Source organism: Scardinius erythrophthalmus, assembly GCF_964197995.2.
Source record: "Scardinius erythrophthalmus genome assembly, chromosome: 5".
Classification (NCBI taxonomy): domain Eukaryota; kingdom Metazoa; phylum Chordata; class Actinopteri; order Cypriniformes; family Leuciscidae; genus Scardinius; species Scardinius erythrophthalmus.
In genome coordinates this window covers 35,250,126-35,264,649 of record NC_138225.1, presented here as the reverse complement: position 1 = coordinate 35,264,649, position 14,524 = coordinate 35,250,126, and the positions used below count along the sequence as shown (strand labels likewise).

Here is a 14,524-nt window from a genome sequence, read left to right as displayed (position 1 = left end):
ACATTCACTGTAAAATACAGACTCTAAGCTTTCAAATGACATCAACTTTGTGTTAATCAAGGCAAGATTTTTGAAAAATATGGTAATGAATATTTTCGCAGCTAGATGGCGCCTGCTGGCGGTACACTTGGTTTTAGAGGGATTACTCAGCACTCGTTAGGAATTAATAAATGTAATTAGATGCATTAAAAAGTTGAGATCCTAAGCTTTAAAATGATATATAATTTGTGTTGTTCCATTCAGTGGTTGCTTAGTAATTTAAAAAATTACTATAATAGATTTTTGTATCTAAAATCTACACTGTTGTAAGCAAAACGTTCCCCAAAAGCCTGATGTATCAAATGTGATACAAAAAATATATCATAAACAAAATGAGTTGGCAAAAAAAATTTTTTTATATTTTGATTCAAGGCTTAATAAACATCTAATTTCCAAAAATATATAATTTTCTGACATTTTTTTAATGTGTCAGGCTTTAAAGGGTTAAAAAAGTCATATGTATTCTGATTTTGTGTGTTAGGTTGAAATCTAAATTAGGTTTAACATCACACAATGTCTTGTATTTCTCAATATTTTTTTCTGTAGATTATTACAGCTTGGAATGGATGGAACTGTAATAAAAACACAGAATTTACCCAGTCTCATATACATGGTGGCCAGAAATCCAGTGGGTCATTTTCTAGCATGGGATTTTGTGAAGAAACACTGGAATGAACTAGTAGAAAAGTAGGTGCAATCCACTGCTTCTTATTTAGGTTATAAAGCTGTCATATAGCACTAGTTGTGGTTTGTTCATTATGAATATAAGATACTCTTATCTCATTGTCAAAGGTTTCCGCTGGGATCTTTTGGAATCAGAAACATCATTGTTGGCACTGTAACTCAGTTCTCGTCCACAGAGGAGCTGAGAGAGGTGGGTTGTTTATTTGCTGTTTAGAGGGAATGATCATCTAGTTTTGATGGTTCATTTACAGTGTTTCATGCTTTTTGTGTTAAGGTTGAGGCTTTCTTCAAGTCCATCACAGAGCAGGTATCTCAGCTGCGTGTCACACAGGTAGCCACAGAAAACGTGGAGAAGAACATTGTGTGGCTCAGAAGGAATCTAGAGACCATGAGGACTTGGTTGCAGCAAAGACTCAATTAAAACGTAAAAACAGATCAACATTTCAGACTAGTATTATACTAGCATAATGGTTTTGGTATATTAATCAGTGGATACTGATTAGCAACTCCATATGACTTTCCAAGTTTTCTATTGTTTTGCCTTTTTTAGATTGTATTTTAATTATATTGGGTAACGGCTTGAATAATGCATGATGTGTTTGCTTTTTCTAGTTTACTTTTTTTCAACAGCTATGCAGTTTCAAACCACTAATGGTTTTGCCTTTGTGTTTTTCTTTGCCTTTGATATGTCTCTTCGCAGCTGTGCCACATTTCGTAACTAATGTTAATAGGAGACTGCCTATAAATTAGTGGCACAAAATCATACTTGAAAATGCTGAAAATGAATGAACTGAATAAGGTTTGGAACAAAAAAATAATAATAAACATGTTTTATATATAAGGGATGATGTCTAGCTTAAAGCCTCTGGTCTAGCCTAAAACAAAAATGGGTTCTTATGAAACATGACAATGACAGGAAATGGATTAAATTAAGTATGAACATTGTTTAAGATGACAGTGCATTTCATTTTAATTTAGGCCTGCTGATAAAACATTGATAAAACCTCCACTAAGCTTTTGTTATTATCACAATCACTTCCATACATCGCAAAGTGATGTATCAGTAAGAATAATTAGATCAAATAACTAGTAAATAATTTGGAATTGATTCAATCAGAACATCGCTACATTTTGCTTCAGATCAGTTTTGTCTACTTCATTATCTGTCATGCTCAAAACACTGTTGAACGTTGATTAAATATCATAAGGTATATCATCCAGACATTAAAGGAGAACTCCGGTCAATTTTAACATTGAGCTCATTTTTTTGTACATTTGGAGTGCTGTCAATACAGAGAACAACGACAAAAATCGTTGTGTTGTCTACACCATGTTATCCTCTTTTTAAAATTTGCACCCTGTTGACTTCAATGGGGCAAGTTTTAAACCTGATTTTAGCCTCTTAACATCCTTGATGTGTCATTACAAGTGCCCAGCTAATGTGAGTGATTCCTTCAGAGTGATCACGGGTGAATCTGACTGCGGTAGATGTGAAAGATATTAATAAAAATGATGTTAATTCAGCCAGCGCACATACCTGTATTTACATCCTGTTTTCGGTCGAAGTCCATAGTAATCGATTGTCGAATTCACACGCATAGGTTTAGTTACCCATGATCATGCGCGTGAACTCGACAATCGATTACTATGGACTTCGACTGAAAACAGGAAGAGAATACAGGTATGTGCGTGGGCTGAAATAACATCATTTTTATTAATATCTTTCACATCTACTGCAGTCAGATTCACCCGTGATCACTCTGAAGGAATCACTCACATTAGCTGGGCACTTGTAATGACACATCAAGGATGTTAAGAGGCTAAAAGCAGGTTTAAAACTTGTCCCATTGAAGTCAACAGGGTGCAAATTTTAAAAAGAGGATAACACGGTGTAGGCAACATCGATTTTTGTCGTTGTTCTCTGTACTGACAGCACTCCAAATTTACAAAAAAAATTAGCTCAATGTTAAAATTGACCGGAGTTCTCCTTTAAAGGGGTATTGAGCTGCATTTTTATTTTATTTGAAATATAATGTTCTTTGAGGTCCAGTTATAAATGCTAGCAAGATTTTTAAATAAAGAACATAATTTAGAAGTAAAATGCTGTTTTCTTTCCCGTTTTTGACCCTTTAAAGATAAATGTGATTTGATCCAAGTACAAAGATCCTGGACAACATCTTTGTTGATCCTAGAACAACATTTCAATCAACCAATCAGATTTGAGGGACAAGTTTACAGTTTACACCTATCACTTGGAACAAAAATCCATCCTTCTGTCCTTTTAAATGTCCACGTTAAAGATCAATATCTCTACTCTCCATAATTAAGGTAGGCCTATTATGCTGTGGTCTGCAGCACTCATGAGTCATGGAGTAGTTCAACAAAAGCCTGCATTCAGAATATTTAACAAGGAGATATTCAAGGAAACATAGGTGATTTAGCTAACTACATAAAACTAAAACGAGACAGAACACGACACAGGGAACTAAGGGCTTATATATGCAGAAATAGATAATTAACAAAACTAGAAACATGTGCGTAACTTAATTAGGATCCATGGAAACTAAAAATGAACCAGAACACAGGCAAAAAAAGGAGCTGGGGGTATTCCAAGAATCAGGTTATGTGACAAATTTCAGGGTATAGAATGAGCCATCTCTGAACATATCCTGCTCCAGAACAGGTTATTTTCAAGGTTTATTTTGTTTCAGAGGTATTCAGGAGGACATTATGAGGCTCCAGTGAGCATAACAGATTTCACACAATAATAAATATTTATATAATAACATTACATAAATCAATTTTTTTTTTTTTTACACATCTTAGATCAAAAGGTTTTTGAATGAAAATGGGACATTTTCTATATAGTGTTTTTCTATAATAAAATTCATGTGATGTGTCACAACAAATGTGGTAGTAAAATGGCTAAACAAAAAAATAAATGTACGTTCTGTAAAGGGAATAATTGTTTAAGGTCTGGTATTACCCAGACACATGTATATTGGCCTGCATCTCGCACTGATCCAGAGACAACAATAGAGCGAATAACTAACAAGGCTCTTATGGAGTAATGCTGTCATTGACTAAAACGTCAGTATAGAAAAGGCTGTCTGCCCATGCCAACTGGGTCATGTTCTGAAACAGAACCACATTATCACTTGTCTGACTGACTTACAAGTTGACTCATATATGCTTGACGCATCATCTTGGAGGGTCTGAACTTCTTCACCCGCACTTCCCCCTCCCTGGTGCGCAGCGGGTGTGTCAGTTTCCCTGAATCAGAGAGCGGCTCCCGTTCTCCTCCTAGGACAGGTTCTGGGCTGGTGACCAACTTCTAAACAAAACAAACATCTTTTCTCAGACATGCAATGTGGAATGGGTTATCTCACCAAAAACATGACATATGGATGGATGAGACCAAGAGGGCAAATGCGGCCTATCAGGAGCAGCCTGTACATTGGTGCAGTCAAGCACCCTTTCCAGCATGCAGAGCACTCGATCTGACGTACCTGTGTCACTCAAGGCCATGTGTGTGGGCGCTGTGGCGATCTGAGGCTTTGTGGTCTGGGCACTGGAGATGCATGCAGCTTCGTTCACTGTAGTGTTTTCCACAATAGTAGTCTCTGCGTGGCTGACGGCAGCGGTCGCTACTTAAAAACGAGCTGTCAGGAAGAGAGTAAGAGTGTGGTTTCTTTGTTCTCAGCTCCCTTTGATGCTCATCATGGCTTCTTGCACCTCTGACGATGACCACTTGGTGATAGACTTGTACATACCCTTACGAAACAAACATATATGGGAATATAATGCAAAATATAATGTGATAGATTACACAATACATTTCCATATATTGGAAACTAGTGCTTATATTTGTCAATTTACTGCAATATATCCATTGACCATGTATTGTCTATATATTAATGCATATAAAATATTTATAAATGAAGACAAAAATAGCATTGCATGTAATATTCACAAAGTTTTATCCTTTATTGTGTACATATATTGCACATGCTCCCATATAAATGTGAATGTATGTTCACACATACACACACATTCACAGAATGAGATTTCTAGTTTCCCAGCATGCTTTGCTTCTGACTGTTAAAGTAGAGCAAATGTTAAAATTTGTTGTTATTTAATGTGTTTTGCTCAAAATTAATATAGGGGGAGATCTGTTAGTGTTTAATGTTCTATTATTTTGGAATTTAAAAGGTTTTCTGGTATGTCTGAGTTTTTGGGGTTACATTGCGCTGAAGAGTAGCCTATGGTTAGGCTGACGATTGGCCGAATACCATGAAGACTATAATTATTATGTTTTAAAAGTAATGGCTGTTCAATCCTCAGCACAGGCTAAATACTTTAGTACATGCAGGTGTGCTTGTGCTTTTGTTAACTAGCTTGAAAATATGAAACATTTACAATGTAAAAAAAAAAAATAATAAATAAATAAATAAATAAATATATATATATATATAATATTTCTCTATATATGTGAGTTTATGCTGCATGAGTAAATATATCTGCAATATATTACACATTCAAATCATATGATACATACATTATGATTATCACATTCTTTTCAATTTATGAAAAGCGGCAATTCCTTATGTATTATTCAGTATACTGTAATATATTTACACAATATATCATTCTGTATATTTAAAAATATACTGTTAAACCATTTAATATATTGATCATTCATATATAGGGAAATATATTTTCTTTTCATAAGGGTAAACAGGTTAGAAAGGGTAACATCAGGGCAGTTTCTAATAAACATCATCACAATTTCCTGTGAAATGTTCTTCATTCGGCCATTTCTGCTGGTGATTATCAATGATTTCGGCTGCATTATTTAGACGGACCAGTAGTCGACATGGCTTTCTTTGGCAGCAGTGTAGAATAGAATTCTGCCAGTGGAAGACAAGACTATGGGCTCTCACTGAAATAGCGTAAGAGCATTTTGTAAATGGTTTTAGGGGTAACAACCATGTCAGGTGAAGGATTTCTTTTTAGCCCTACTTTGACAATGTTTTCATTGCAAGTTTGATCATTTTCTTTACATCATACAACACCATCTGTACTGATTCATTCTTTACCCCTCCCCAAGACTGGAGTAGACATATTACTTAGGCTACTCAATTTTAAGCAGCACAACTGTTTTCAACACTGATAATAATCAGAAATGATTCTTGAGCAACAAATCAGCATATAAGAATACATTTCTGAAGGATCACTGAAATAAATATGCTGAAAATTCAGCTTTGATCACTATATTTAGGCCTACATAGAAAGCTATTTAAATTTGTAATAATATTTTGCAATACTGTTTTTTTACCGTATTTTTTTATTGAATAAAAGCATCCTTGCATGGTGAGCAAAATAGACTAGTTTAAAAAAGGATGTAGATTAGTACTGCATTATTCATATACTTTATATTGTCAATAAATAGCTTGAGACACAGTAACACTCAGACTGTAACATGCCAGCAGTCGTGTAGGCTAATAGGCCTACATGAATGAAACATACACATTAGCGCTACATAATGTTTAGATCGCCTCGTTTTGGATAAGAATAAAACGACAGGAGGTCATACATAGACTAGGATATTGACTATCTCCTTGAATTTAAATCTAGATGTATTCACACTGGCCTCTGCGTGAACACACTACGTCCCCCGCGTATTCTACGGCCATTAGCTGTATAAACAGTAGAAGTCAATGGAATTTCCCCATAGACAGTATAAGAAGAATTTCCCCATAGAGAGCCAAGTAAATGTGAGAGTGTGGGCTCCTTTTACTGTCGCTAGGAGGCAATATTGCTTTACTTCAGTTCACAATACACTCAAGCCAGCCATTAAAAATATGTCAACAGTGTCTATAAAAACATTAACATACAAAGTATTTAAGGATTTTTAATAGAATTACATTTTCCCTTCCATTCCCAGATAGGCTAATCAAAAAAGCCTGTACAATACCAACTGCATCGAGTTGGTACTAAATTGTAAATAGCCTAATAGCTTAATAATAAATAAAAACATAATTACAAACCACATGTTATTATTTTGATAGGCTACCTATTTATTAATCTGGTGATATGGTGGTTCATCAGTATGGGATTGTAACTGGTTTCACAGTACTCCTCAATAAACAGATAGGCTACTGCTGTAGAAAACAATGACCCAACTATTTATAACGGTTCCACTGCACAAATGTGCTGCACACTGCAAGCTCTTGAGAATACACCAGCCTATTGTTGTGTTTTTTCAGAGAGTGAAATTGTTTGCATGTGATTGTCCAAATTGCTGAACATTGACGCTATTACAGTTATTCTTGTTGAGCATGGCAGTCTGTCTCAGCGCATGGAATCTGCAAACCATTTAAATCATCAGGAATATGGAGCTATTGGTATGAATTAATCTCTTTATGAAATCTTTTTTACATGTAGATTTTATGTCATGTTAGGCTAAGTTGTAATCAAATTTTTGTACATTTTTAATTCAAAGATTTTTTTTACTCTCTGTATGTGTCTGTGTGATTATATGCGAAGCTGTCATTGATGAGGATAAAATGATCAATAAGCCAGCCAGTGAGTTCAGTGGCTGTATTCCTTTAGGAGTGCAGCAGCAGGAGTTCTGTCTTAAAGGGATAGTTCACCCAAAATAAAATAAAAATGTCATCCTTTACTCGTGTCGTTCCAAACCTATATGACTTTCTTTCATTTGCGGAGCACTAAAAGAGATGTTAGGTGGCATGTTAGGTAATCAGAATCAGAAGAATCAGAATTAGATTTATTTCCAAATTTCGGTGAAGCTTCCCAATCCCACACACAGAAAAAGAAAGAAAGAAAGAAAAAACAGGACACAGGTAATAAAATAAGACAAGTGATAAATTGTAGGTTTGGAATTCCACATGTTTTTTTCTATATTGACTATAAAGTCATTCGGGTTCGTAACAGCATGACGGAATGTCGATTTTGGGGTGAACTGTCACTTTAAACGGGGCAGCTGAATGGGGAAGTAACACTCGTGTTGCTTGTTTCGCAGCAGTGAGTGCTACTTTCAGCTTGTGTCTACTGTTATATCGAAAAACAGTGTGCAGCGATGGCTCAATAAACCGCTGATCGATCATTTTATTGCTGTGAAGTGACAGAGCTGTAGATCAGGACAACAATGCTAAGCTAGCAACAGTTGATCTGATGCGTTCCTGCGTTTAGTGAATGTGTTACTCTTCACCTCTCTCAGGATTAAACATCCGCACTTTCAGCTGAAACAGGATTTGTTTTTACTTCAGACCTACATTTAATCATGGATACATTTGAAAGCGGTAAGGCTGCAGCTAATATGGACTCTTCATTTAAACGCGAGGTCGTGCACCTCAAAAAAGTTATCGGCTAACATGCTACAGCTAGCCGCTTCGCTTTTTATATATAGCCTACTGCGATTTCATTTTCTCAAGTACTGCTCTTGTATTGTGATGACATGTTTTTTTTTTTTTTATCATGGTCCTTGATCTGCGCAAATTAATTCAGAGTTAGTTATGGAGCTGGTTTGGTTTGGTTAAGGAAACAAAGATTACATTATGCAAACTTCAAGCTGGCTAACTGACATATTCAAATAACGTTAGCCATTCGTGCATAAGCTTCGATAGGTCATGACAGGATCTTTGATTAAATTAAATTATATCATTGTTTATGAGGGGAAGTGAATAATCAGTAAATTAGATCAGCAATTTATTTGTTTTGGTGACTGTCATTCACGTGATGTCTCACAATGTTCTGCTGTCAGCATCCACATTTGACTTTATATTCCCTTTAAGTCATCATCACATCTGACAGGCTAACGTTACGTGCATTAGACCTAAATCTCCAGAGTCCCAGGGTTCATGCTTTGCCCAAAATCTTGTCCTAATCTTTGCAAGGTGACATTTGCTGCTTCGTGTTTTTATGGTCTTGCACATGTGACACACAGGCCAGCTGGTTGTCACTTTTTAGTACTGTCTTTGCTTATCTCCTAGTTTAGTTAGCTTAAAATAGTTTCTGTGTTTTCTGTCAATGACAGCCAAAAGCAAAGCAAAGCAAAAAAAAAAAAAAAAAAAAAAAAAACCTGTTCTTGTTGACTTCCTGAATGAGAATTTGCCTGTTAAGAAAGTTTCGCAAACAAAAAAACTCCCAAGATCATATTATTTGACTAATTTATTCACGCTTTTGTTTAAAGCAGTTATTTTACAAGCATCACGATTTTTTTCATGGATTACAATTAAGCACGATCTAATTACCGTAACGTGCGCAAAACAGCACGTTATGAGAAACAGTAATGACAATCACCACTAGAAATAATTGGTTTGTATATCATTGTGGTAATGATGATTTGAGTGCGAAATGTGATTAAAGTTACCATGAAATCAAATATCCTATAAATGTGTTATTATAAAAAATATCTATAATTTATCAGTGTACATATTTTTTTTTTTTATTAATTTGCCCATGTAATCTTTAAAGTCAGCATTTTGATATTCTGTTCTTCCTTATTGTTGTAACGTATAGCCTAAATCCCAGTGAACCGCCTTTTCAAACAAGAAAAATGTAGGATAGGCCATAATTTTGTCCAGCGGTATTTTTAAATTTGATTATATATTTTTCTGAAGTTGGATATATTAGTGGAATATTAAACTTTTAGACTTGCATGATACAAATAGGCCTATTTCATTTAATAAACAATGATTTAATTTTTTTTATTTATTTTTTATTTTATTTTTTTTTTACTTTGCTCAACAACTTTTTGAGGACTTCTTTTTAACTTGCATTAGTTTGCCTATAATATGAGGGTATCTAAAATGTTGGTATCAAAGCAACCTTATTTCCTGTAAAATATACCTAACTTGATATCACTATCATGGAAACAAAATTACTCGTATAAGGTTTTGGTCATATCCTATAACTCTTAATTGTGTTAAATAATTGTGATAACAATATTGACCAAAATAATTGTAATTATGCTTTTTGCTCTAATCGTGCAGCCATATCCTCCCAGCAACCTGTCATTCACATGAGATCACAGCAACAATTCATTGATCTTATCAATTCCTGATGGACAAAATCATTTATTTCTCATTTGAGAAGTCATTTCACTCAGATGTGTCACAACAACAGGAAAGAAAAGATTTTATCAACTTCCGCTCCATGACGACTTTAACTGGCTAATTATGGCATCTTAAAGCAGATAGTCTTGAAAAAATAGGCATAATTTTAATCACATATATGCAAAATATATTATTCATTTATGAAATAGGATCTTGATATGTTTCTGTGAGATTTATTAAGGAACTGTAGCAAGTGTTTGCTTATGTGCCTATGACTGAATAGTTCACAAACTGAACTGTGCTAAACGATACTAAATCAGGCATGTTGTTGTTAAAAAGAAGTTGACATTCAGGTCACTTAAAGAACAAGAGTCTTTGTCCAGCAGACCTGAGTTTGACCTCAGGTCAGTAGGTAGGACACATTAGTTGTTTCAAGCAATGTGTTAAACAGTAATTTGATCACTGTTAACTCAGACAGTGCTTTGATATATTTAATTCATTTAGTCTAATTCTCTGTGGAAGGAGTAAAAGAGGAACACTGTGGTCACTTTATTTTCTTGACAAATCATATGCAGACAATAGTTAAGCAACATTGAATTGAGCATGAAATAGGTTATGCTGTACATTGGTGACAGCCTGTGGTCATGGGTGGAAGTATTTACTGAACCGAATCTTATCGTTTGTGTGCACAGAGACGCATGGTAATTTGCTTTTCTTTCATCTTTAGTTTGACTTTCATTCGTTTTCTTCCTTTTACACTCCGACTCAAACCACTTATGTAGGCTGACTGCAAAATCACTCAACTTTACAGAAAAGCTCTTGGTTATTTTAGACGGCATCGCGCTTGTAAACAGGAAGCCACTTCCAACTACCGTGCTTTCGTATTCACTTGTTTTTCTGTTGCTGCTCTAACCTACAGAAAGAGCTCCCCTGCCAAGGAACATGATTGAGAACAGCATGTTTGAGGAAGAGCCAGATGTGGTGGATTTGGCAAAGGAGTCCACTTCCTACCCCATCGACTCAGATGATGTAGTCTATGAACCCCGCAGCTCACGACTTTTAGTCCGAGGCCTTGGGGAAAACGACCTGGACGAAGACGAGGAAGACTACGAATCCTCCGCCCGTCTTCTTGGCATGTCCTTCATGAACCGTAGTTCCAACCAGCGCAGCGCTGCCTCATCCTACACCCGCCACCAGCCTTCTGGATCGTGCTCGATGCCTTCAGCTAAGACCACGGTGGTAGGTGTTCTCCTCCTGATTGTGGTGGTCTCCATATTCATGGTCATTTACTTCGTTCCAGGCTGCACTTTCACCAGAACGGGGTGCCCAAAGACAAATTCAACCATGGAGAGAATCTATCCAATTTCGACAAGTAAAGAACTTTTCCCATGGACAGAGTTGAGGTTACCATCAAGTGTGCATCCTGTGCATTACGACATTTCACTCCATCCCGACCTGAAGAATATGACCTTTCAAGGCAGTGTGTCAATCAAAGTGGAAGTGTTACATGAAACGAAGATTATTGTCCTGCACAGTTCTGATATGAACATAACCAAGGCCACTTTCCAAGATAAAGTGGTCCACGTCCTGGAGTACAAACCTTGGCAGCAGATCGCCATCAAATTTCCAGAAGATCTTAAGAAGGGGCAATATGTTTTGAACATTGACTACACAGCAAACTTCTCCAACAGCTATGATGGCTTCTACAACAGCTCTTATGTTGACACAAATGGTACAAAAAGGTATTTGCAGTCCAATTCACCTTTGTGTAACCTTCTGAATATTTAGGATAAATTTGAATGAACTAGTCTGCTTAAGTGTGTTGATTGATAGTTACTTCTACTCGGCTATAAATCTTTATGCCTCTCAAACACTTCTTTTAATTCACTTCATCTTTCTTCTAGGGTTTTGGCCGCTACTCAGTTTGAGCCCTTGGCAGCCCGCAAGGCTTTCCCTTGTTTTGACGAGCCAGCTTTTAAATCAACTTTTCTTATTAAGATTACCAGAGAATCCAAGTATATCAGTCTTTCAAACATGCCCAAGGTAGTTTTGTTTGTTTGATTATTTATTTACTGTTTTTTTCCCTTTAAATGAAGTGGCTAATACATAAAATTGTGTATGCTCTTGAATATGTGGTTTATGAGGACACAAATGTGAATAATGACGGGTATTACAATGGAAACATGGTTTATGAGGACACTTCCTGTCTCCTCGTAAACAAAATGGATTAAAAAGCATACTGAATGTTTTAATGCAGTACATTTTCGGTGATGGGTAGGTTTAGATATAGGGTTAGTGTAAAGGGGGTCGCACACCGGACGCGCAGCTCAGCGCCGCACCACGTCTAGGACAACTCTCAACTGAAAATCGGATAACATCAGCAATTTTCTGATTTCTGTAAATAAATATAAAACTAAATGTATATTGCAGCACAGGGTGAAGTCCGTATATACTAGTGGTGGGCCGTTATCGGCGTTTTTCTTTTTTTCTTGTGTTTCTTTTTAACTGAAAAGACATCAGTTAGACAATATTATAACTTTAAATTTGGGGTTTCATAAGCTCAAAGCTATAATAAACATTAGACCTACTTAAGATCTCTGCAGCTAGTGTACTTAAATTTTATTTATCTGCAAAATTATGTTGTATACTTACAGTTTGGCACAATATATGTTCTCAAAACTACATATACCCTTTAAAAAAAAAATTTAGCAGTTGTTTAGCAGGGTCTGTGTAACCTGTTCTGAAATGGTTTTATTATAATATACTGTATATCGTTATCGCAAGAGGCTGCAATGTATATCACAATATAGATTTTAGGCCATATCGCCCATCCCTTATTGATAGCCTATAGTAGTTGATAATAACATAGGCCTATGTTGCCTACGGACGGTAATAGTACAGAAGTAACCTTTTGAGTAGAACAGCTTTCTCAAGCAGTTTGTGATGCATTTTGGAAACAGGAGATGAGCCCCTGGTCTAATGCGCCACCTGGCTTGAGAAACCCGTTCTCAAAGACTTAGCCTACTTTTATAGTCATTATTTGGGTAGCACACATATTCTGAATGCCTTCGGCAGAATTCAAATGAGCCATTTTAATCTAGATTAATCTAGATTAATTTCAAAATTAATCTAGATTAATCTAGATTAAAAAAATTAATCTATGCCCACCTCTAGTATATACATTAACTACGATTTGAGACACATAAATGTAACTTTAATATAAAACTATGTAAATGGCGCTCTGTGGCGCGGCAGGATTTTGAACACGGTCCTGAGCCGTTGCTGGGCGCCGCGGACAGACGCCAAACTGTGTACTCTCATAGAGAATAATGTGTTCGAATTTAAAAGACGTGGCGCTGCGCGTCAGGTGTGCGACCCCCTTAAGGGGATAGTTTGTACAGTATAAAAACCATTATGCCTATGGAGAGTCCATGTAGACCACATATACAAGTGTGTGTGTGTGTGTGTGTGTGTTTGTGTATACACTAACGTTCAAAGTTTGTTTGTTTTGTTTTTTGAAAAAAATTAACTTTTATTCAGCAAGGATGCATTAAATTGATCAGAAGTGATAGTAAAGGTAAATACTAATAGTAAAGGTAGGCCTAGATAGTAAAGTCAATTCTATGATGTTAGAAAATATATATATATATATATATTTTTTTTTTTTTTCAAATTGAAGCGGTTCTTACGTTACCTTTTTATTCATAAAAGTAGCATGATTTTTTTATTTATCACAGTTTACACAAAAATATCACGCAGCACAACAGTTCACATAATTGATAATAATATAGTAATCGTTTGTTGAGAATCAAATCAGTATATGATATTAGATTTCTGAAGGATCATGTGACACTGAAGACTGGAGTAATGGCTGGTGAAATTCAGCTTTGCCATCACAGGAATAAATTACATTTTAAAATGTATTACATTTGACGATGGGTATTTCAAATTGTAATAATATTTCGCACTACTGTTTTTACATTCACATTACTGTTTTTAATGTATTTTTGTTCACACATTTTCTTACATTCAGTCTTGGTGAGCATAATAGAGTTATTTCAAAAACATACAATCTTTCTGACCCCAAACTTTTGAACAGTATTGTGTATATAATATTTGTTTTATAAAACCTTGTCAGATTTTTTTGATTTTCTTATTTTTCTTTTGATAATTTTATAGTTTTGTAATTGTATTGTCCATACATTCTTGTGTGAATTTTTTTAGGTCAAAACCACGGATTTAAAAAATGGCTTTCAAGAAGACGAGTTTAAGAAAAGTGATACAATGAGCACTTACCTGGTTGCATTTATCGTGGCTGAATTTAGTAGTTACAGCAAGAATGTCTCTAATACTACGGTATGTATTCTTCTCAAAATCGCTGTCTTGTGTTGAAAATATTCTGGAAACATATTGCATTATCGGTATAGTTATTTTTTCTCAAATGTTGTGCAGGTGTCTGTGTATGCCGTTCCAGACAAAAAGGAACAAGTGCATTATGCTCTGGACACAGCTGCAAAACTGTTGGAGTTCTACAATACGTTCTTTGAGATCGACTACCCATTAAGCAAGTTAGGTAAGACACCTTTCCTTACAAAAACTCTTCAAACAGGGATTATTAGATTCCTAGAATAGCTGAATGTACACACTAATGTAATTTTTACGAATAACTTAATTTTTTTTAATTGTGTTGCATTACATGACCACGTTTTCTTTCGAAAATC

General features: G+C 35.5%; 1 protein-coding gene across 1 annotated transcript in view; it reads left to right on the top strand.

The window, feature by feature from the left end:
- Nucleotides 1–14,524, top strand: part of LOC308690373 (leucyl-cystinyl aminopeptidase-like) — a 34,221-nt gene that overhangs the window by 7,841 nt on the left and 11,856 nt on the right. Inside the window, exons 17-25 of the mRNA XM_081364774.1 lie at nt 586–726; nt 832–913; nt 998–1,128; nt 3,980–4,035; nt 7,989–8,048; nt 10,723–11,545; nt 11,708–11,846; nt 14,028–14,159; nt 14,256–14,376. Coding sequence (XP_081220900.1) covers nt 586–726; nt 832–913; nt 998–1,128; nt 3,980–4,035; nt 7,989–8,048; nt 10,723–11,545; nt 11,708–11,846; nt 14,028–14,159; nt 14,256–14,376 — 1,685 coding nt within the window. The remainder of the gene's footprint in view (nt 1–585; nt 727–831; nt 914–997; nt 1,129–3,979; nt 4,036–7,988; nt 8,049–10,722; nt 11,546–11,707; nt 11,847–14,027; nt 14,160–14,255; nt 14,377–14,524) is intronic.